At 49.3% G+C, this 22,176-nt stretch overlaps 1 protein-coding gene across 2 annotated transcripts; it reads left to right on the forward strand.

Moving 5' to 3' along the window:
• The first annotated feature begins 37 nt into the window (after positions 1-37).
• Positions 38-21,701, forward strand: TRIP13 (thyroid hormone receptor interactor 13). 2 transcript variants are annotated; one of them, XM_005556538.4, is made up of 13 exons: positions 38-273; positions 2,032-2,197; positions 3,899-4,028; positions 4,879-4,934; positions 5,674-5,764; positions 8,119-8,191; positions 11,172-11,235; positions 12,019-12,105; positions 12,384-12,490; positions 15,035-15,188; positions 18,388-18,500; positions 19,578-19,647; positions 20,680-21,701. In XM_005556538.4, the coding sequence occupies exons 1-13, from the start codon at positions 182-184 to the stop codon at positions 20,773-20,775; spliced, it is 1,299 nt and encodes a 432-aa protein (XP_005556595.3). In that variant the 5' UTR covers positions 38-181; the 3' UTR covers positions 20,776-21,701. The 2 variants fall into 2 exon arrangements, with proteins under 2 accessions (XP_005556595.3, XP_065402133.1); XM_065546061.1 differs by lacking the exons at positions 11,172-11,235; positions 12,019-12,105; positions 12,384-12,490.
• Positions 21,702-22,176: the final 475 nt, after the last annotated feature.

The raw sequence follows: 22,176 nt of genomic DNA on the forward strand, positions 1-22,176 counted from the left end.
GCGGCAGGAAGTGGTCCTACCGGGCCCGAGCGCTTCCGGGTCAGGGGGTGGTGCGCCTCGCGCGGCAGATTCGAAGCTAGGGAGGGGCCCGCGGGCTGAGGCGGCGGCTGTGGCGGCGACGCTGGGCGTGAGGTGGCGGCGGCCACGCTCCAGTCGGGTCCCCACTGCTCTCGGGGGCGCCATGGACGAGGCCGTGGGCGACCTGAAGCAGGCGCTTCCCTGTGTGGCCGAGTCGCCGACGGTCCACGTGGAGGTGCATCAGCGCGGCGGCAGGTGAGCCGGTCCAGCCCGACACACCCTCTGGGCACCCACCAGCCCCGACCCCAGCTCGTGCACCGAGACCGGACCCAGGGGCGCTGACCCGCCCCGACCCCAGCGCACTGACTCCTTTGCGACTGAACCCCAGGGAACTGACCCGGCCCGACTGGACCCCGGCGCGCAGGCCTCCGGGCCCCGACCCGATCCTAGCGCAATGACCCAACCCCACCCCAGGGCACTGACCCTGCCGACCCGAGTCCTGCGCGCAGGATCCCAGCTCCCCGACCCGACCTCAGCCCACGGACCTGGCCCTGACCGTGCCCGGCTGTTCTCCAGTGCACCGATCTGACCCTGAGTCACACGTTGGAGGATAGGATGGCCGCGCATTACAGAGAGCTCTAAAGTCGCAGCCGAAATTGGGTTGTTCTTTGAGCCATTATTTCTCAGACCCTTTAATTGTTCCCGTTCCTCACAGACTTGATGTTAAATTTTTAGGGTTCAAAGCAAATCCCACTCATTTGTGACCGAGTCAGTTCATGGGATGTGGGGCCTATGGGCTGTGCTGCTCCCTGGAGTTGGGGGAGCTCAGCAGCGGGGCCAGACCTTCACAGACCCTCCTCATGACCATGGAGGGTGGATTGAGGTCTAGTGAGACCACCAGCCTCAGAGGGGATGCAGAGGAAGAAACCTTTCCTTTAATAGAACACTTGTTGACTGGTCACTTTCTAGGTGCTGGAGTTGAGACACGTCAGCATAATTGCACCAGGGCCCAGAGACATCTGCACAAAGCCCCAGCACAGCCTTGTGACCCTGTGTAAACACCTTAGAGCTCAGAGACACCTGTACACAGTGTCACCGCAGCCTGGAGACACCCCATGTACAACCACCCCTGGGCCCAGAGACGCTAGGCATAATCACATCAGAGCACAGCTGCACCTAGAGGACAGACACCTACGCACAACTGCCCCAGAGTTCATAGACACCTGCACACAACCACACTATCTATGCATGGTGGTCGCTGCCTTGTAGGGTGCTGGGATGATTGCAGAGGGGCCACAGATCACCTGCCTGGCTCTGAGGAGCCTGTCCAGGAGGGAGGGGAGCCTGTCAGAGGGAGGCAGACATTAAATAGAACCTAAAGGGTGACTGCAGTTCATCAACCCAGTAAGCTGGGACAGTGCACAGCGGGGCACAGAGCTGTGATCCAGGACCAGGTCACTGTTGTAGAAAGGGGAGGTGTCAGGAGGAGTGCAGCAAGGTGGGCCAAGGGAAGCCCTGGATGCCAAGCATAAAGCATTAGATTTTCTCAGCACGAATCACAGCTATTGAAGACTTGTTACAATGCAGACCCCAGGCCTGACCCCACAGCTATGGAACTTCCTTAGTAATAGTGAAAGCCACCATTATTGACTGCTTACTTTGTGCCAGGTATCGTCCTAAGCACTTTGAATGTATTAATGACTCTTCACAGTAGCCCAGCATAGCAAGGACTCTTACTGTTGTCCCCTTTTTCTAACTGGGAGCTGGGGCACAGCTTCTTCAGGGCACAGCTGGTAAAGGACCCATAGGCAAGGGGTGGCTCTAGATTTGGTCTCCAGGCAGGCCAGTTCCAGCCTGTCCTCCTAACTACTGCACTTTCTTATGTATTGTCTGAGTTTTTGAAAACACTTAATTTTAACATTTTGTTTTTGAATGAAAATCATTTATGTGTGTTTTGGTGCTTTTTTTGTTGTTGTTTTTGTTTTTGTGGTTTTTTGTTTGTTTGTTTTTTAGCACTGCAAAGAAAGAAGACATAAACCTGAGTGTTAGAAAGCTACTCAACAGACATAATATTGTGTTTGGTGATTACACATGGACTGAGTTTGATGAACCTTTTTTGGCCAGAAATGTGCAGTCTGTATCTATTGTTGACACAGAATTAAAGGTTAAAGACTCACAGGTAAGTTACTAATTTGCTGGGCCAAGAACAGTTAGCTGAATACAAAGGCTGTATCATGAATGTCTTGCCGTTTTCATAGCTTGTTTTCAGAAACGGGTTCACTTCTCTGTTGGTTTGGGTGGCTAGACAAGTTCTTCTCACTAGCTGTCAGGAGCCAGGTGCTGGGAGCAGGAAGTGGCCCTGATGTCAGGGTGCTGTCAGTATAGCAGGGGACAGATCGGAAACCAGGAATGAGAATTCAGTGTTGTAGAATGGTGGACTGTGCTGGTAAGGCCCGTGTACGGGTGTCTCATTCTTACAGTCAGCAAATGTTTGTGAAGTGCTCACTGTGTGCTAGGGCCATAGGAGGTGTGGGGGCCACAGAGATGAGGAGATGGGCTTGCCTTGTAGAAGTCCTTCATCTCATCCCATGCATGGCCACCTCACCCACCTTGGAGTTCATGTGTATGTGTTAGAGGAGCTTTGTGTGGGGCAATTCTGGCACCAGTATAAAAACAACCTGAAACATATTTCTAGGGAAGACGTATCACAGCAGTACAATTCCTGTCCTGTAAAAACCAGCTGTGAAGGACAGGCTTGGTACTAAGTTCTGCTCATGAGGTGGACCTCCCCATTCATACATTAGGACTCATGTTTGTGCATGCTCAGAGCTTTGTGCACACTGAGATCTGATACTGCCATGGTTTTGGCCAGTCTGAGGGAAGGAAGAGCTTCCCACACTGTTGTGGAGGGATGGACACCCTAACTGGAGGGCAGCGGGGCTGCCCAGGGTAAGTTCTAATGTTCTCTATCTGACTGCAGATTCACCTGTAGGAATTGATCTTAGCTGATAATTCTGCAATTTTGTAGATCTTTCTGAACAGATGTTTGTTAGATGCTGTTAATAATAGCCAACAATTTGAAGTATTTTAACTGTCCACCAAAGATCACTTAATAAATGTATGAATTCCATGTATCTACACTATGTACAACGCAGCCATTAAAAAGAATGAAATAGATTTCTGTCTACCGATGTAAACATTTCTCTGAGCTATAACAACTGTAAAAAGACACAGTTAGGAAGCCGGCCGGGCAAGGTGGCTCATGCCTGTAGTCCCAGCACTATGGGAGACAGATGGAAGGATCACTTGAGGCCAGGAATTGGAGACTGGCCCGGGGATCATAGCAAGACCCCATCACTAAAAAGAGTTTTTAAAAATTAGCCAGCATGGTGGCGCACACTTGTAGTACCAGCTACTCAGGAGGCTGGAGGTGGGAGGATCACTTGAGTCCAGGAATTTGATGTTGCTGTGAGTTGTGATCGTGCCACTGCACTCCAGCCTGGGTGCAAGATCTTGTCTCAAAAAATAAGTTAATTAAAAAAACAAACAAAACCCTATGTGGTAAAACTCCATTTTTGGTCCAATCTGTGTGAGTATATCTATAGACTATGGTAACATCCCAGAGGTTGGATTTAGGGCACTTTTTCATTCTGTAGGTAAATGTAGGGCCCAAAGGGCAAGGGATGGGTATTAGCTTTCAGAAGAGCTAATCCTCAATCTGAAATAAAATAACAGCCTTCTCATCTAATCTGAGAACTCGTTTTTATTGTACTATACATTCAGTTTTTATTTGTGGACCTTAACATCTAATTTGTATGGTTGGAATTAAGTGAGAGATTATAAATGTGTGTGGATTTATTTGGCTTTTCCCTCATTTTAGCCCATCGATTTGAGTGCATGCACTGTTGCACTTCACATCTTCCAGCTGAATGAAGATGGCCCCAGCAGTGAAAATCTGGAAGAGGAGACAGAAAACATAATTGCAGCAAATCACTGGGTTCTGCCTGCAGGTATGGGGTGTGATGGAAGATGAGGGGGAGGCCGAGGTCAGAGGACTGCATACTCCATGCCATGTCAGTTCCCGGGGGGTTCTGTTTGTCCGTTTGTTTTGTAGGATTTTAGGATGTTTTCTCTCTTATGAAATGGAAAGTATATCACAAAAGAGGAAAGTAGAGATTTCTAGGGTGGGACCATACTGTTCCTTTGGGCGGGTACCTCAGAGTTCACGGCTAATGGAGAGTGCCCATGTGCTCTTCTCACATGCCCGGTTGGTCTCTTCTGCTGAGTGGCTCCTTGCTATCTGCTTGATGCTTCTCCATAGGTGTCGCTGATGGGCTCCAGCAGGCCGAGCCCAGGGCTTCGTTCAGTCAGCCTGTGGAGAAACGGGTGGATTTAGTGTCTGAACTTGTGTTGAAGCATGGGTAAAAGACAATTGAAAATGGTCATGATCATAAATTTTATAATGTGTTTACCACCAAAAAAATGATAGTTTAATGAAAACATATTGTAGGGATTATGATATACATAAATGTAAAATAAATGACAACAATATTATAAAGATGGGTGGGAAGTTTAAAGTTTTTTTAACAGACCATTGCACATGATAACGAGACATAAAGTGTAATTCTTTGACTCCAATTATCTGCCAAAAGTTATATGTGACTGACATTTATTTTACATCTTTGATTTTAATAAAAACTAAAATTTGAAGAAAACTTTGCAGAATTTATACTTTCCTGTAATCGGAATTGTAGTCTTACGCCGTGCAGCACAGTGGGAAGCTCAGGCTTAGGCTCAGGGGAGACTGGGATGGCTGCAATTGCATTCCTGAAATCAGGTCTTTGTTTAATTCTGTCACAGCTGAATTCCATGGGCTTTGGGACAGCTTGGTGTACGATGTGGAAGTCAAATCCCACGTAAGTTGCTGTGCCTTTTCCCAGAATGCCCTGTTATTTGAAGAGGAACCGTTACTGTTTTGCTCTCCAGCACCCCCGAGCAACTTGATGCAGGTGGATTTTTGGGAGCCCCTGTCTGCTGGCAGCCCTTGTCCTGGACATCTGTCCTCTAGGATTGCTCCAGAGTAGAGCTGGTCTCTGGGGAGCTCCCTGAGGGAGAAGAGGGAAAGGGAGAATGTGAAGGCAACTTAGAGAATTGAACCCTCTGGAGATGGGAGGAGACCTGGTCCGCACAAAGGAAAGGCTAGTGTGTCTTAACCCCTGCACCCTCTGCAACGGGAAGGGTCCTTCCCACACAGGCAGCTTGATAGAATACCATCACGCAGCTGTCCCAGGCTGCTTCTCCACATTGTGGCTGTTGATATTTTGCGAATAATAACTGCTGTATCATTCTAGAGGAAGGAGCTTACTCATTACTTGATAAACAAACCCCTTAGTGGTTTTGTTTAATGTTGGCACTTTAAATAAAAGTGATCATTTTGTTTCTCTTCTTACAAAAGTAATAGCCAGTGTTTTTCCTTTTCCCTTTTTGAAGCACCTTCTCTTCTGAAATGAAAGCGTTTGGAGGTGATGATCTCTTAGGAGGCGGCCTTGCTTCCTTTGCTCCCTCTTCTCATGTAGGATCAAGCCCTGGGGGGTCATATTTCTTGGGGACCTTTGCCTTGTTGGTACCTTTATCTAGTTCTTTTTCTTCTATCAGCTTCTTGATTATGTGATGACAACTCTACTGTTTTCAGACAAGAACGTCAACAGCAACCTCATCACCTGGAACCGGGTGGTGCTGCTCCATGGTAAAGCATGCAGGCTTTTATTTGACCAGATAAGTGGCGTGAAATTCAGCCTTTACTTTTACCTTTGTTCTTCTGCAAGGAGTTCCAGCTTTTTGTTTTCTGAAGGAGCCACAGCTGTCCTAGAATGTCCCCTCTCTGTGAAGCAGATCCAGCTCATGACACTTGGGACATTTATTTTTTATTGTTTTTGAGACGGAGTCTCGCTGTCATCTAGGCTGGAGTGCAGTGGCGATCTCAGCTCACTACAACCTCCACTTCCCAGGTTCCTCCAAGGTTCCAGCAACTCTCCTGAGTAGCTGGGATTACAGGCATGCGCCACCACACCCGGCTAAGTTTTGTATTTTTAGTAGAGATGGGGTTTCGCCATGTTGACCAGGCTGGTCTCAAACTCCTGACCTCAGGTGATCCACCCGCCTCAGCCTCCCAAAGTGCTGGGGTTACAGGCGTGAGCCACTGCTCCTGTTCCTTGGGGTATTTATTACTTCGTACTTCATCAAGTCTTCCTGTGGGGTGCCGCATTCCAAGACATCCTCAGATGCCCCAAATGTGGATAGTACTGAACTCTGTAGACTGTTTTTTCCTATACAGACTTTCCTATGATAAACCTTAACTTATAAATTAGGCACAGTAAGAGATTAACAATAATAACCAATAGGAAAAGGGAACAGTTATAATAACTTACAAAAGTTATTTTAAACTTGTGAATTGTTTATTTTTAGAGTGTTCCATATAATATTTTTGGACCGTGGGTGACTGCAGGTAACTGAAACCTTGGAAAGTAAAATCTTGGATAAGGGACGACTATTGTGTTATTAAACTTTTCCAAAAATTCTGCCTTGTTTCCCCAGCTGATTGTAATTCTTTAGAATTCTGCCTGTTTCCCGGCTGATTGTAACTCTTTAGAATTCTCCGTTTTAGGCCAGGCGCAGTGGCTCGCTCGTTGTAGGCCAGGCGCAGTGGCTCAGCACTTTGGGATGCCGAGGCAGGCGGATCACAAGGTCAGGAGATCGAGACCATCCTGGCTAACATGGTGAAATCTCATCTCTACTAAAAATACAAAAAAAAATTAGCCGGGCCAGGTGGTGGGCGCCTGTAGTCCCAGCTACTTGGGAGGCTGAGGCAGGAGAATGGCGTGAACCCAGGAGGCGGAGCTTGCAGTGAGCCAAGATCACACCACTGCACTCCAGCCTGGGCGACAGAGCAAGACTCTGTCTCAAAAAATAAATAAATAAATAGATAGAATTCTGCCTTGTTTCCCAGCTGATTGTAACTCTTCTTTAGGATGGAAACTTCCTTATATTTCTTTGTAGTACTCAGCTTTACTTTGTGAGGAGTAAACTGAAAAGGCCATATTTTAAAGAAATTCTGTCTGGTTCTTCTCAGGAGAAAATATTGATGATTTGTTGTTTTGTTTTGTTTTCAATATCACTGGGTAGAATGGGGACACAGGAATTGAGTGGACTCAAGAGTATGAAACTGTAGCAAAGTGTTAAATAGAAACTTGAAGAGTACTTAACTTCAGTTAAGATTGCGTGACGACATGCCCTTAAAACAATGTTTTTTTAGATAGCAGATATGCCCCACATACTGTCCTCACAGCACGATCAGAGTAAGCAGCGGGTGTTTTAATTAGTGAATAAGTTGTTTCTGTTTGGAACCAGTTACGTATTTCCTCTTTAATCCTTGAAAATGCTTGCAGAAAGTGAGAGTTGCATGTCTCCATTTTCTGTTAGATGCTTTCCTTTTTTCCTATTGGTCACCTCACAGCTTCTGGGAGGCATCGTGCTAGGGGACGCTTGGCAGGCAGGCGTGCAAGAAGAGCACTGGCCTCTGCCACTCTTCGAATTTAGTGTGGGGTACTAGCCCACTGAGAATCGTCTTAGGAAAGAGGGTGGTTCTGGGGGCAGCAGGAACAACACATGTCAGTGCCTGAGGAGGGTAGGACCCTCCACCTCCATTTATCAAGAAAGGTGTGTTTGGCCTCTGAAAGGTGCCTTGATGAGTGGCTTTCATAGAGGAAGTGTGGGGACAAGGACAGGTGTCAGCAAAGATGTAGGCTAGAAAATGCAATGCTCACTCCCAGTGCTAAGCGGGACTGCAGGCGAGTGCTGGGGGTGGGGAGGTGATAGAGGCTGAGACTAATTTAGTACAAATTAGTAAGAAAGAGGGGGAGACGTAAGTGTATTGGTAATATTTCACAGCATTTAAGCTTCTAAGCAGACTTCATTGTAGTAATCACATCAATAGCTTTTAACTGTATTCCTTATATTTTATGGAAAATAGAAGTTACTGTTGTTTTAAGAAATTTGTTGCAGCACTGACTAAAAACATATTTGCTCTGATCTTTGTCACAGGCCCTCCTGGCACTGGAAAGACATCCCTCTGTAAAGCGTTGGCCCAGAAATTGACGATTAGACTTTCAAGCAGGTAACTTGGTAATTTGTGAGAGGAGAGCCGTGGGAATGGGATTTATAACAGGAGGTTGTTTTTTTCCTAAATCATTTTACACAAGTAATAGATTCCTTCTCTCCTTCACTGTAAGTCACTTGATTCCTCTGTATTCAGCATAGTTTTGAGTTATGATTTCAGTCTTTTAAGATTTGAGACTTATTTTATTGCCAGCATAAAATATTGCTGGTGAATTGCACTTCAGAAGACTATACTTTCTCCGCTTGCTGGATGGAGTGTTCTGCAGATTTCAGGTCAGGATACTTGGTAGCTTTGCTGATTTTCTGTTCACTCGTTTTGTCCATTACTGAGAGAAGAATGTTAAGTCTCTAATTATGGATTTGTCTTTTCCTTTTGAGTTCTGTTTGGGGCTTACGGTTTTCGTCATACTTGGAAAATATCTGGTCACTATTTCCTCACCGAATTTCCTTGCCCCTCCCCTTTATCTGGGACTCTGTCTATTTTCATGTTAGACTGATGTTGTTCCACAGGCCACTCATGTGCTTTTTTGTTTTTTTCAGTTCTTTAGAAATATCTGTTTTATTCTAAAGTTTCTGTTGCTGTATTTTCAAGTTGACTGATTTTCTACATCGTCTAATCTGCTTTTAATTCCATTCAGTGAAGTTTTTATGTCTGATAGTGTATTTTTCTGCTTTGAATGTTCTGATTCTTTTTATACTTTTCTTTCGTTATGTTCTTGTTCACATCTTGAACAACTTTATAATAGCCGTTTAAATGTTCTGTCTGCTAATTCCATCATGATTGTCATTTCTGATTCTGTTTTTATTGACTGGTTTTTCTTCTCGTTATGGGTCACATGGTTTTGCTTTGTTGGCATGTTAGGTAGTGTTGGATTAATGTTGAACATTGTGGTTTGAAGTGTGTGGATTGTGTTTTCTTTAGTGAGTGTTGAGTTTTGTTCCGTTAGGCCTTTCCATTACCTGTGATTTGGTGTGATCCTTTGAGGTTTGGTTTTTTTAAGCTTTGATTGGGAGGAGTTTAGGTTTAGTGTTAACACTAAATTGTGGTCCTCTGGGGTCTACACTGAGTGTTCTGAAGGATCGGTGAGCGCTCTCCACCCCAGCGGTTGGGATGCACTCCTCCCAGCCTGCGTGAGGTCCAGGAGCCCTTCAGCTCACAGATCGTAGGCACCCTTTACGTAGCTGCATGGAATGTCCCCGGCTTATAGGCACTTGAGTATTCATCCAGGACACCGGGGGTGCCATGAGGATTCCTGGGCACTCCTTCTGAGGTATTTCTTCATATTTCCTTCCCCTCTGGAATTCTGTTTGCAGCCTTCAGTCACCTCAGACTCCCTGAACTCCATTCTCTGTCTCCTTGACTCAGCAAGTGGCCATACTCCCCTTGGGTTCCCTCCTGTGCCTGTCGTCGGAAGACACCTCCCAGCAGACAGGGCATTTGTAGTGTGTCCCTGGTCTTCCGACTCAGGAGTCCCAGCCCTCACTGCCTGTGTCCAGCAACCTCACCAGATGGTGTTTCATCCATTTTGCCTGAAATGAGGTTTTCTTATTTAAGATTAGATGGTAAATCTGCTTCCTGTTACTCCAGTATGACTAGAGGAAATCCTGTGAGGTTTAATTTCATATACATAATTTTAGTTCTTCAAAAATGTCTTGTAAATATTTTTACATAGGGAAGTTGCTTTATTTTGACCCCTTAGGTTATGTTTAGCAACTTGCCCTTTGCTTTGACATACTGAAATACATGTGTGTTTTCAAGATCTCTAGGGGCATGCCAGCATGGCGGCTCACGCGTGTAATCCCAGCACTTTGGGAGGCGGAGGCAGATGAATCGCTTGCAACCAGGAGTTTGAGACCAGCCTGGACAACATGGAGAAACCCTATCCCTACAAAAAAGTACAAAAAATTAGCTGGGCGTGGTAGCACATGCCTGTGGTCCCAGCTGCTCATGAGGCTGAGGTGGGAGGATCACCTTAGCCCACTAGGTCCAGGCTGTGGTGAGCCTGGGTGACGAGAGTGAGACCCTGCCTCCAAAGAATAACCAAAAAAGATCTCTAGGGGCAGAGAGGGAAACACAAGAGAAGGAAAATGTTATTATTTGGAATATAACTTCTTCCAGTAGAAAGATCTGGAAATATGCTTTGGTTTTATGACTTAGAAATGACAAAAAGAAGTTTTAGCAAGCCTTTGTTCCTCACTCTATTAAAGAACCAAAATGTTATATAATTAATTGTTTAATGTTCAACCTAGTTTTTGTTTTGTTAGATTGTCTGTATCCCTTCACTGTTTTATAAACAGTATCAGTAAATGGTCTCTCTCTTTTTTACGTGGAATGCCAGTGATGCTTTTTGAATGTAATTCTTTTTCTTTTATGGACTTTTGATGTGGAGGAAACTGAAAGGAGGACTTGGAAGTCAGCTTTTCTCTGGCCTCAGTCTTGTTCTCTGGTGATTTAGTCAGCAGCTAAGCACGCCCAGATCTGTCTGCAGGCTTCTGAACGGATAGGGGAGTGTTCTGGGTTCCAGTCCGTCTGTGTGTGTTAACGTTAACTTTGGACCACCTGAGCACTCTGGGGTCTGTGCTGGAAGGCAGATTATCGTGCTCTTTAGGGTTCTGTGGATGGAGGGAAAAATGCTCAGCTTCTGCCAAAAGCTCTTGATGCTTCTGTTTTGTTTTCTATGTTATATTAGTACTGCTAGTATTTTTAAACATAGAAATATAATTTGTAAATAGATTTAAAATAGGAATTTTTACTCTTTAATTTAATTGGTACAGTCTAGAACTACTGATTGAATCTTGTTAGACTTTTTCATAATTATTTAATACACAGAGGGCTGGATTCCTCGTTTCTTTGTCAGTAGCTGTAGTTCCCCCGATGCTGGACACTCGAGATATTGCATTCAAAATGCGTGAATAGCTGTCGCTGAGGATCCACAGGACCGATTAGTAATTCTCTCAACTCCTTTTTTCTGTCTCAGGTACCGGTATGGCCAATTAATTGAAATAAACAGCCACAGCCTCTTTTCTAAGTGGTTTTCGGAAGTAAGTTAAATATTCTAATTATCTGGATTGTGTAGCTGAAAAAATGTCTTGTATATTAGGCAAATCCTCCTCCAGAAGCTTCAGGAGAGAACTGGGTGGGAAAGGTGTGTGAGGATCAGGGCTGACTGTGATCAGAGAAGGTTCCGGAGCTGGGCCGCCCGGGGACTCTCCCTTGGTTCTCCCCAGACCTCCGACTGGGTGGGATAGGGCATTTGATGGACTTTCAGGAGGGCAGGACTGGTACTCAGGGGACTGCAGCCCTGCCACACATGTCCTCGGTGCTCATGCGCCCTAGCGCTGTGAGCTGAGGGGGTCAGACAAGGTGATGTCACAGGTGATTCTTATGTCTGAGGAGCTGTGCCCAAGTCACCTGGCATCCGCACATCCCTCTGGTGAGGTGAGGTGGGACCAGGCACACAGGGCACAGGAGAGCCTGTGAGGAATGCATCCCAGCCTGTTTGCATCTGTGGTCTGTCTCTTTTCCTCATCAGAGAGAACATACAGGTAAAGCAGAGGTACAGGTCACCCTCACTGTGCCGCCCTGGGCAGGGCAGGTATGGTCTCAGGTCTCAGCACCCTGGCATTCAAAGCAGAGGGCAAGAGTATTAGGCTGGCCTCCTCGCATGCTGCCCTGGCTTCTCTGATTTAGGGGCTTTCTGAGGGGCCGTCAGGAGACAGTGGGCTTGTGGGGACAACCAGGGCAGCAGGCCACGTCAGGGTCCCCCTGTGCACCTGGCAGTGTGGTCCCTGCACGTTGACACTAAAAGGGTATTTGGGTTCCAGAGTGGCAAGCTGGTAACCAAGATGTTTCAGAAGATTCAGGATTTGATTGATGATAAAGACGCTCTGGTGTTTGTGCTGATTGATGAGGTAGGCATTTCCAGATAAGGACATTCATGACAATCGCCTTTTGCTGTTGTGGGGACACAGCCTGTTGCTGATGCTCTTGGCTTTGCCCTCCTACGGCCGGTCCGCCCTCTAGCCCTCCCTGCATTGTGTGCCTTTCCACCTTCCCGCAGCATCTGCAGGCTAGGCATGGGAACACCCATTCATTCAACTTTTTCACGTGCTCAGGGGGACGTATCCCCATAGCTGCCTGTGAGGTGCCAGGCCCTGTCCTTTTTGACCCCATTGCTCCCTCCCAACAGGTGGAGAGTCTCACAGCTGCCCGAAATGCCTGCAGGGCGGGCACTGAGCCATCAGATGCCATCCGCGTGGTCAATGCCGTCTTGACTCAAATTGATCAGATTAAAAGGTAACCAGGACATGCAGCGATTTTCCCTGAGAAGTGATGAGAAGTTTGTTGCAAAGAAATGCGTGATACTTGTACAACTCTAGATCTTAGTCCCCAGTTCTTTTACCTAAAAGTGCATTTGGCATTGAGTATTGACTCCTTTTCCACACTGGAGGCAGCATATCGTAAATGCTTTTTAAAGAAATTGTTTTTAGTTTATTAAAAATGTAAAAGAAGGCTGGGCATGGTGGCTCACGCCTGTAATCCCAGCACTTTGGGAGGCCGAGGCGGGCAGATCACGAGGTCAGGAGATCGAGACCATCCTGGCTAACACGGTGAAACCCCGTCTCTAGTGAAAACAAAAAAAATCAGCCGGGCGTGGTGGCAGGTGTCTGTAGTCCCAGCTACTTGGGAGGCTGAGGCAGGAGAATGGTGTGAACCCAGGAGGCAGAACTTGCAGTGAGCCGAGATAGCACCACTGCACTCCAGCCCGGGCAACAGAGCAAGACTCCATCTCAAAAAAAAAAATGTAAAAGAAAACTCAGGCATGCTAAGAATTTTATGTAGCACAGAAAAGCATGAAATGAAGAACTGCTACATTCAGGCCTTATACCGCCCACTTCTCTCCTATCCCACCCAGTGTCTGCACCAACTGGTGCAGCTCGTAGATGAATGGCTGTCCCCTGCTCGCCCTGCTGGCCCAGGACAGAAAGCTTCATGGGCGGATGGTCCACATCTCCACAGTCCAGCCTCACAGGACCAGGGCCTGTTGTCAGTGTAGCCCAAGTTGATCAAGCTTAAGGAGGGACAGCTGCTGGCCAAATTCCCAAGGAAGTGATGGGCAAGCTAGAACCTGTCTGTGCCTGTGTGGTGCTCAGCCAGGACTCAGGTTCCTTCTCCGAAGTGCTCTTTCTGCCCTCAGGGTGCCTGGGGAGTCCTGGGCATTCTCAGAAGCTGGATTGTTGAGTGTGGGGTGACAGCAAACTGAACTGTGCAGAGGAACATTTTGTCCAGGCCATGACCACTGTCTCACCACAGAGAACATATCTGGCTTCCTGAGAAGCGCTCATCTTGGGGTCAGCTGCAGGAGTGTGCAGGTCCTGGAGGGGGCCTTCCCTGCCTCTGACTTCCTTCTCCTTGTGTCCACTTCCTTCCCTACCCGGCTTGTCCCTCAGTCTGCTGCAATCTGGCTCCTACCCCCACCACAGCCCCGCAGCCCCGCATTCACACACGTGCTCACGTTTCTCTTTCTGGAACTTTGCACAGCGCCGATGCCCTGATGGCCCCTTCCCTGAGTCTCTTTGTGCCTCCCTCCCTGGCCTCCATTCTCCTGTCTCCCTGGTTTATGCTGCTGGCATCTCTCCGCAGGGAGGAGTCTACAAGCTTGGCTGAGGCCTTCTCTCCTGGCATGTGTGTGTTCCTGGTGTGTGCCCCTTCAGCGTAGCTCAGGGTTCTGTGGGGGGAATCCCAGACCTGCACATCCACCTGTGACCAGACATCACGGCTTAGATGCCCGGGATGTCAGGCACACTCCCACACTGCTCATTGGGCCCCAAATCCCTCACTTCCTGGGATTCTGTGTGACACTGACGGCCTCACTGTGCACCTACCACTCAACCAGAGGATGGAGGTCACCGTGACTTCCCTGTCAGTCACAAGGACGTGTGGCTCAGGAGGAAACAAGGAGACACCCTTGCCTCTCTTGCCTTCACTCCCTCGTGCTCCTGGTTCCAGCCCCTCTCTAGAGGACTCTTCCTTTCCCCCGCCAGTCCTGTCTACTCCTGCGTCTCTGGATTGTCAGCCCCTAGGTCGTGATCGCCAGGCCTAGGCCTCCCTCTGGCCCTTCCTGCAGCCGCACCCTCCTGGTGCTGGACTGAGCAGCTGTGAGCCCACCCGGCCTCTGTACCTTGTTGTCTCTACCGGGGATCCATATGCTCCCTGCCCTGCCTCTGATTAACTCACCCTGGCTCACAGGCATAGGGCCTGCCCTCCCTTGTCCAGGGTCTAGGTAAAGCTAACCTTCCCCAGGCAGCAAGGGCAGCACTGCCACACATGCAGCCAAGCCCCACCGGGCCTGCACAGTATGTTCCCTGGGGACACCTTGTGCCTGCTCTGTGCTGGCTCATGCTGGGCCCTTGAGACCAGACAATGGGTTGTTTCTGTGGAGTTTCGACACTAGAGGGGAAAGCAGATCATAAACACGGGAAGTAACTCAGCTCTACGGTGTGTCCAGGGATGATGAATGGCCATGCCCAGGTGGATAGTGGGCACCAGAGCCTACAGTAGGTGGCGTAGTCAGGAACACTGTGCAAAAGTGAGATCTTTGCCAAGGTTGAAGGCAGTGAGGGAATGAGCCAAGTGGGGCTGTAGGAGAATTCCCGGAAGGCCAAGTGGCAGCAAGAGCAAAGGCTGGGGGCATCTGTGTGACCTGTGTTGGCACAAGGCCCCTTTCCTTCCTGTTGGCAGCCTGCTGATCATCGTCCTGCCAACCCCCTTGCCAGATAGGATAGAATTGGGTCGCCGACAGCCATGATGACTGTGGTGCTTGCTTCTCGGCCACAACAGGCATTCCAATGTCGTGATTCTGACCACTTCCAACATCACCGAGAAGATCGACGTGGCCTTCGTGGACAGGGCTGACATTAAGCAGTACATTGGGCCGCCCTCTGCAGCAGCCATCTTCAAAATCTACCTCTCTTGTTTGGAAGAGCTGATGAAGGTACGTTTATCTTTTTTTTCCTGTTGATACAAATGGATTTCTTATGTGTTCTTAATTAAGATAGATTAAAATAAGCTTGTTCCAGTATGGAGGATTTCAACATACGCATTAACTCCCTTCTTAAATTGAAAACTAGTTTTGTATGTGACAGGTTGAGCTGATAGTTGAAACTGGGGCCACCGACTCAATATTTTTGTTCTTTTGGCACAATACAGTCATCATTGTTCATTATTTGAGGTACCAATCAATGTGGGGCACATCAGTGACCGGCTGTGCCCACCAGGCTGGCTGCACAAATCCTGGTTCTCAGCTTACTCTGGGCTTTTCCAATGCCCTGCCTCTTGCGGGCCTGGATCCTTACCTGAAAGAGCAAGTAAGGGCATAGTACGAACTGGAGGTTGTGGTCACGGGGTCCATGTGATGTCATGTTCTTGAGTCGCCTGTTGTGATGATAGGAACGCCATCACCCTGGGCACAGCGACGCGTGCGGGGAGTGTGTGTGAGCCAGGGACGCCGTTCCCACGGGCAGAGTGATGTGAGCGGTGTGTGTGAGTCGGACACCATCACCCTGGGCACAGTGACGCATGCGGGGAGTGTGTGTGAGTCAGGAATGCCATCGCCCTGGGCACAGCGGCGCGTGCGGGGAGTGTGTGTGAGTCGGACACCATCGCCCTGGGCACAGCGGCGCGTGCGGGGAGTGTGTGTGAGCCACGGACACCGTTCCCATGGGCACAGTGATGTGAGCGGTGTGTGTGAGTCGGGAACGCCATCACCCTGGGCACAGTGACGCGTGCGGGGAGTGTGTGTGAGTCAGGGACACCGTCGCCCTGGGCACAGGGAAGCTGTTGCCATGGGCACAGTGACATGTGCAGGGAGTGTGTGTGAGTCAGGGAAGCCATCGCCATGGGTACGGTGGCACATGCAGTGTGTGTGAGTCGGACACCATCGCCCTGGGCACATCGACGCGTGCGGGGAGTGTGTGTGAGTCAGGGAAGCCGTCGCCCTGGGCACAGCGGCGCGTGCGGGGAGTGTGTGTGAGTCGGACACTGTCGCCCTGGGCACAGCGACGCGTGCGGTGTGTGTGAGTCAGACACCGTCGCCCTGGGCACAGCGACGCGTGCGGTGTGTGTGAGTCAGACACCATCGCCCTGGGCACAATGACGCGTGCGGTGTGTGTGAGTCGGACACTGTCGCCCTGGGCACAGTGACGCGTGCGGTGTGTGTGAGTCGGACACCATCGCCCTGGGCACAGCGACGCGTGCGGTGTGTGTGAGTCGGACACCATCGCCCTGGGCACAATGACGCGTGCGGGGAGTGTGAGACAGGGATGCTGTCACCAGGGGCACCGTGGTGCATGTGGTGAGTGTGAGTCTGGAACACTTTCGCCATGGGCACAGTGATGCGTGTGGTGTGTGTGAGTCAGGCTAACAGGGAACTGCCCCGTGCTTGTGTTTCTGCTGCTCTAGCCCCTGTGGGAACAGGCCTGTCCCAGACAAATCATCCTGTGGGAGCGTACTTGGACCCTTCGTTTAGGGGAGTTGGACAGTAACCAAGCAAACCAGTGAATGGGGATTTAAACAGTGATGAGTTTAATGCCGTTGTTTTCACTTGTGGGTACCACAGAGCAGGGGCCTTAACAAGGACGGCACTGCCTGCTTGGACTGGGAACTGGTCTCAGCCATGGACCCACGGGGCCTGCCCGGGTCAGCACTGTCCGGGCATGGTTTTCTCAGGGGTTGGGGAAAGGAGACAGAGCTCTGTGGAGCTTTGGCTGGAGAACACCAGTGATCTGAAGACTGATTTTACAGCAGTTTTGCTGCCAAGGAGCCCACGTGATAGCAGATCCTGCGAGGAAGTTGTGTGTGTTGGGGGTCCTCACACACCTTCAGTGTGGGTTCCAGCCTCGCAATGTGACATTTATACACTCATACACTTGTGCTGTGAATCTAGGGGATGTTTAAAGTTTTAGCTAAGAAGGATGGACTTTTTCTGGGACAGTGTAGGACAGAGGTAGGGTTTTTCTGTTGGTTTTTTGTTTGTTTGTTTTGAGACAGAGTCTCACTCTTGCCTAGAGCTGGAGTGCAGTGGTGCGATCTTGGCTCACTGCAACCTCCCCCTCCTGAGTTCAAGCAATTCTCCTGCCTCAGCTTCGTGAGTACCTGGGATTACAGGTGCAAGCCACCACACCCGGCTAATTTTTGTATTTTTAGTAGAGACAGAGTTTCACCGTGTTGGCCTGGCCGGTCTCAAACTCCTGACCTCAAGTGATTCACCTGCCTCAGCCTCCCAAAGTGCTGAGGTTACAGGTGGGAGCCACCGCGCCCAGTGATGGGGTAGTTTCTTATTTTAGGCAGTTTATACGAAATTCAGACATGCAGATGTCACGGTGGATATTGATCTGGTCTCGAAAGCTGTGGGCATGGAAGTGGGGACCCTGCACTGTTGAGGCCAGCAGGGCCTGGAGAGGTGTCGAGGGGAGGCCCAAGCACTCCAAGCACAGACAGTGTGTCTTCATTTTGCTTACACCCCTCAACAAACCTCCAAAATGTTCAGACGATGCTGTTTTCTTCCTTCTCCTGGTTCCTGAGTCAGAACGGTTCATATTGGAATTCAGTCATAGTAAGTCAGTGTGCCCACCTGACTGTTGGCAAGGCTACTTGGAAAAGCATGACTTCCAAGAAAACTGATCTCTGAGGTGAACTTCTGGTGCCCAGCTCCTCGGTCAGTCAGACACTGTGTCGTGCCGCCAAACAAGCCTCACCCTTAAAACAGACAAACTAGGACCCTGCTTTGGAAGTCAGTGGAAGTCCTGGCTCTGAATCCCAGCTCTGCCCACTGTGGGCTCTGACGTCTCCGAAGGTGACAGAGTGGACTGAGTGCCTCCAGGTCCCTTCCCTTCCTGACACACAGGGAGGAAACGTTTTGGCCCGAAACACAGAGGAGGCTGTGTTGCTACTGGTTTCTGAGGCATGTTCCGTTATTTGTATTTGTTTGAAAAAGCAGAATGTGTACACTGAGGGGCATGAGAGAGCAAGCTTGTTCACTATTGCAGCTGTGCATCTTGAGTCATCACTGTCTGGATTTCTGTGAGACGTGACATGGTTGACACTTTACCTGCAGGTGCTGTCCCTCTTGCCGACGGTGCCTACGCTCAGGTCTCTGTGGACTCTGCTAACCGCCTGTGCCTCTGTCTCCCCAGTGTCAGATCATATACCCTCGCCAGCAGCTGCTGACCCTCCGAGAACTGGAGATGATCGGCTTCATTGAAAACAACGTGTCAAAATTGAGCCTTCTTTTGAATGAAATTTCAAGGTGCAAATTGACCTCATTTTTGTAATCAGGACAAATCCATTTGTGATATTAACTAGGGAGTCATTGTTTCCTTTGAGGAGACCAGGGAGGGCTCTGGGTGTGAACTCTCAACACCCAGTACAGGTGTGAACGTGCATGTATGTGTGCGCGCACGTGCACGCATGTGAGTAGAAACACTCAGCACAGCCACCTCCTTCCAAACGTGTAACCCGTGAGCCCGGAGGGCGCTGGCTCATGCACTGGAAGCCTGCGACCCTACGGCTGACGGCACTTCCAAGGATTCGCAGAGTCCACAGAAAGGAAATGGCTTTGGGGGTCCGGAGAGGGTGGAAGGGAAGATGGGGAAAATGATATGGTGCCTTGAAGGACAGAGTTTGGTTCCAACAGGAGAGAAATCAGGAAGGCTGCTGGAGCAGTGTGTTCAGGTAACCTCCTAGTGGGTTGCAGTGCAAAGGCTAGGGAGGTGCCGGAGAGGCGGGGGGTGGAGTAGACAGAGCCTTGGGTTTCTGGCCAGAGTTTTAATTTTATTTTGAAGTTGGCAATAGTGTGGAAGGCTTTAAATAAGGGATAACATGAAGAATGCAGTATTTTTTAAGGATTTGGATTATCCGTTGAAGAGATTTAAATCAGTTAAGATGAGAACGAAGAACAGTTCAGAGACTTCTACAAAAATTGAAGATGTGAATCCACCCATTATTTGGGGAATCTGTGCCTCCTGACCATGTGCCCGCTGCGTCGTGCCCTACGCCTGGTGCTCCCAGGCAGGTGATACATTCCCTGAGCGCGAGGACGCTGGCCCTGGGCCAGGGCACAGAGCTGTGCCTTGGGTGTGCTTCAGAGCAGCGAGGACACTGCCTCCCGAGCAGGAGCTGAGGACGGGGAGAGACCGGCAAAGGGATGTTCACAGGACAAGGCTGAGGAGACCAGTGAGGGGCAGGAAGTGCCCTGTGAGCCCCAGGGTGTGCCTGGGGCGCTTTGGCTTGTGTTCCTAGGGATGCCTTAGCCAATGAGGAAAATTAGTCCTGAAACATGTGATTGCGTAAATTGCTGTCTCTGAACTGGGTTTTCTTGACACAGGAAGAGCAAAGGCCTCAGCGGCCGGGTCCTGAGAAAACTCCCCTTTCTGGCTCACGCGCTGTTCGTCCAGGTGAGTCTCCACTGCGGTCCTCCAGCACCCACCCTGTCCACAGGTCTCAGCCTCGCTGGAAACTCCACTTAGTAGCCCTGGGGTATCAGCCTTATTTTATCTCAGTTTCCAAACCACAGGGTCCTGGGGCAGGAGGAGGAGCTGACCTTGGCACCGAAACACTGGGGCTGTCAAGTCCTTTGGGAGAGGCGGCTATGCCACGTGCCTCTGCTCACACGCATGCATGCACACACGTGCACGTCTGCCTCTGTGGTGTGCTGAGCTCATGGCCGGGGTCCTCGCTGGCCTCGCCAGAGGTTTGTGCTCTTGCAGTCTGGGCTCAGCCCACACAGAGCAGGACCTGGAGCCACAGCTTCACCCACTGGGTGCTGGGCCCGTTGCAGACGCTTCAGCCCGGGGCACTCACCCCTCTCCTGCACTGTGCCCAGCAGCTGGTTGGGGTAAGGACTCAGTGTCTGGCAGAGCAGATACACTTACATCTGAGAAGAGAAAACCCCCATCTTGGAATGGTTCCTTTCAAATCAGAAGTGACCCAGGCTCTGGTCAGTAGCAGCCTCTGAGCTGGACACAGTGCTCAGCACAGAGGTGACAGTGGCCATGGACCATGAGTGGGAGCCTTTTGAGGCAGGGAGGTGACAGCTCTGGGCACCGGGACCATGGGAATTCTCTGGTTATAAGCCCGGGACATAGGGTGGGTCCTTTGGAAAGGACTCCAGGGTCTGCTCCCAACAGCTTCTCATCCTTCTCAGTGTGTGGGTGGCTGCCTTGGTGCCCCCCTGCCCACCCCCACGGCTGTTTCTGACCTGTAGGACGGGGGGAGGGTCACGTAGCCACCTTGTTCGCCTTTTCTGAAGTAAAGGGCATGGCTCATCTGCGCCCTGGATGTGTGTGGTGCGCACTCACTGCTCAGCCCATCAGCTGCAACCCCCTTCTGCGCTGTCTGCACTGTGGGTGGCGGCAGGGGCTGTGGATGCCAGGTGGCCCCACTAACGGTGAGTTGAGCCCTTCCAGCGATGACCGTGTACCTTCCAGGCCCCCACCGTCACCATAGAGGGGTTCCTCCAGGCCCTGTCTCTGGCAGTGGACAAGCAGTTTGAAGAACGAAAGAAGCTTGCGGCTTACGACTGATCCTGGGCTTCCCCATCTGTGCTTTTCCCATGGAGAACACACAGCCAGTAAGTCAGGTGGCCCCACATGGCCGTCTCCCAGGGAATCCCTTCTGCAAACATTGCTTAGACTGCAAGCTAGAAAGCCACCAAGGCCAGGCTTTGTTAAAAGAAGTATGTTTTATTTATGTTGTTTTAAAATGCATACTGAGAGACAAACATTTTGTCATTTTCACTGTTTGTAAAAGATACTTCAGATGGTTTGTCTCCTTGTGAAGAACCATCGAAATGTGTTTGTTCCCAGCCCACTTGCAGTGGATGGGATGCGTAATGCCAACAAGTTTTGTTTAACAGCAAAAAATGAAGATTAATGCAGGTGTTATAGAAGCCAGAAGAGAAACTTTGTCATCCTAAAGAAGCATATAATCATAGCATTAAAAATGCACACATTACTCCAGGTGGAAGGTGGCAGTTGCTTTCTGATATCAGCTCGTTTGATTTAATGCAAAAATGTTTTCAAGACTATTTAATGGATAAGAAAAGTCTATTTCTATATTATACCAACTGAGAAAAAAAGGGTCGGTAAAGTATTCTTTCATAATAAATCATCAGACATGGTCCCGTTTGCAGGAAAAGTGCAGACTCTGAGTGTTCCAGGCAAACGCATGCCGAATGTCCCTTGTCACCCAGTGTGGGCACCCCTGCATTGCTGAGATGTTTCTGCCCATGGTTTTGTTTGTGCAATAACGTTATCACATCTCTAACGAGGATTCACATTAATAGAATATAAAATAAATGGGTCAGTTACTGGTCTCTCAGAATATTATGTTTTGCTTTTATCTCACACTAAAATAAATATCATTAATGCTTTGCATGTGAAATTCACTTTCGAAAGAACATGTTACATTTTGTTTTAGAACTTTTTAAGTATTAAAATATTTTTTAGAATTTTCTTGTTTTGATTCTAAGTATCTCTTCCAAGTGCTTTTAATTTTACTGAAGATTACTCACATGATTACTTAACTTTAAGCCTGATTTATGCTATGAGGACCTTATGGTGTAACTGCATCTCCAGAAGAAGCTGGGAAGGTGCCAGCGACCCAGGTGCAGATTCAGGAGGAGGATCACCAAGGCCGAGGCATAGGCAGGTTCTGGTCACTGCGCCGTCTGCTAGGCCCTGGGGGTGGCAGGTTGAGAAGTGGGCCCAGTCTTTGCACGTCAGTGCTGTTAAAGGATCTTTTCACCAGTGGGTACGACCCTAACAGCTCCCCACCTCCACTCTCCAGGAGTCAGCCTGGGGTCCACAGTGGCATGCGGCCTTCATACGCAGAAGTTCTTTGAGAAATTTAAAACTGTTGGGGTGGGGTATAGTGAATAAGCCAAAAGACTCATCTGAGAGTAAAGGCAGTGTATTAGGGTTCTC

Source organism: Macaca fascicularis, chromosome 6, assembly GCF_037993035.2.
Source record: "Macaca fascicularis isolate 582-1 chromosome 6, T2T-MFA8v1.1".
Taxonomy (NCBI): domain Eukaryota; kingdom Metazoa; phylum Chordata; class Mammalia; order Primates; family Cercopithecidae; genus Macaca; species Macaca fascicularis.

Bases quoted from the DNA above. Each gene is read 5' to 3' on its own strand.
- TRIP13 (XM_005556538.4), top strand. From the start codon at position 182: ATGGACGAGGCCGTGGGCGACCTGAAGCAGGCGCTTCCCTGTGTGGCC. The intron at 4,029-4,878 runs GTATGGGGTGTG...ATTCTGTCACAG, and splicing joins TCACTGGGTTCTGCCTGCAG to CTGAATTCCATGGGCTTTGG. The intron at 4,935-5,673 runs GTAAGTTGCTGT...TTCTTCTATCAG, and splicing joins ATGTGGAAGTCAAATCCCAC to CTTCTTGATTATGTGATGAC.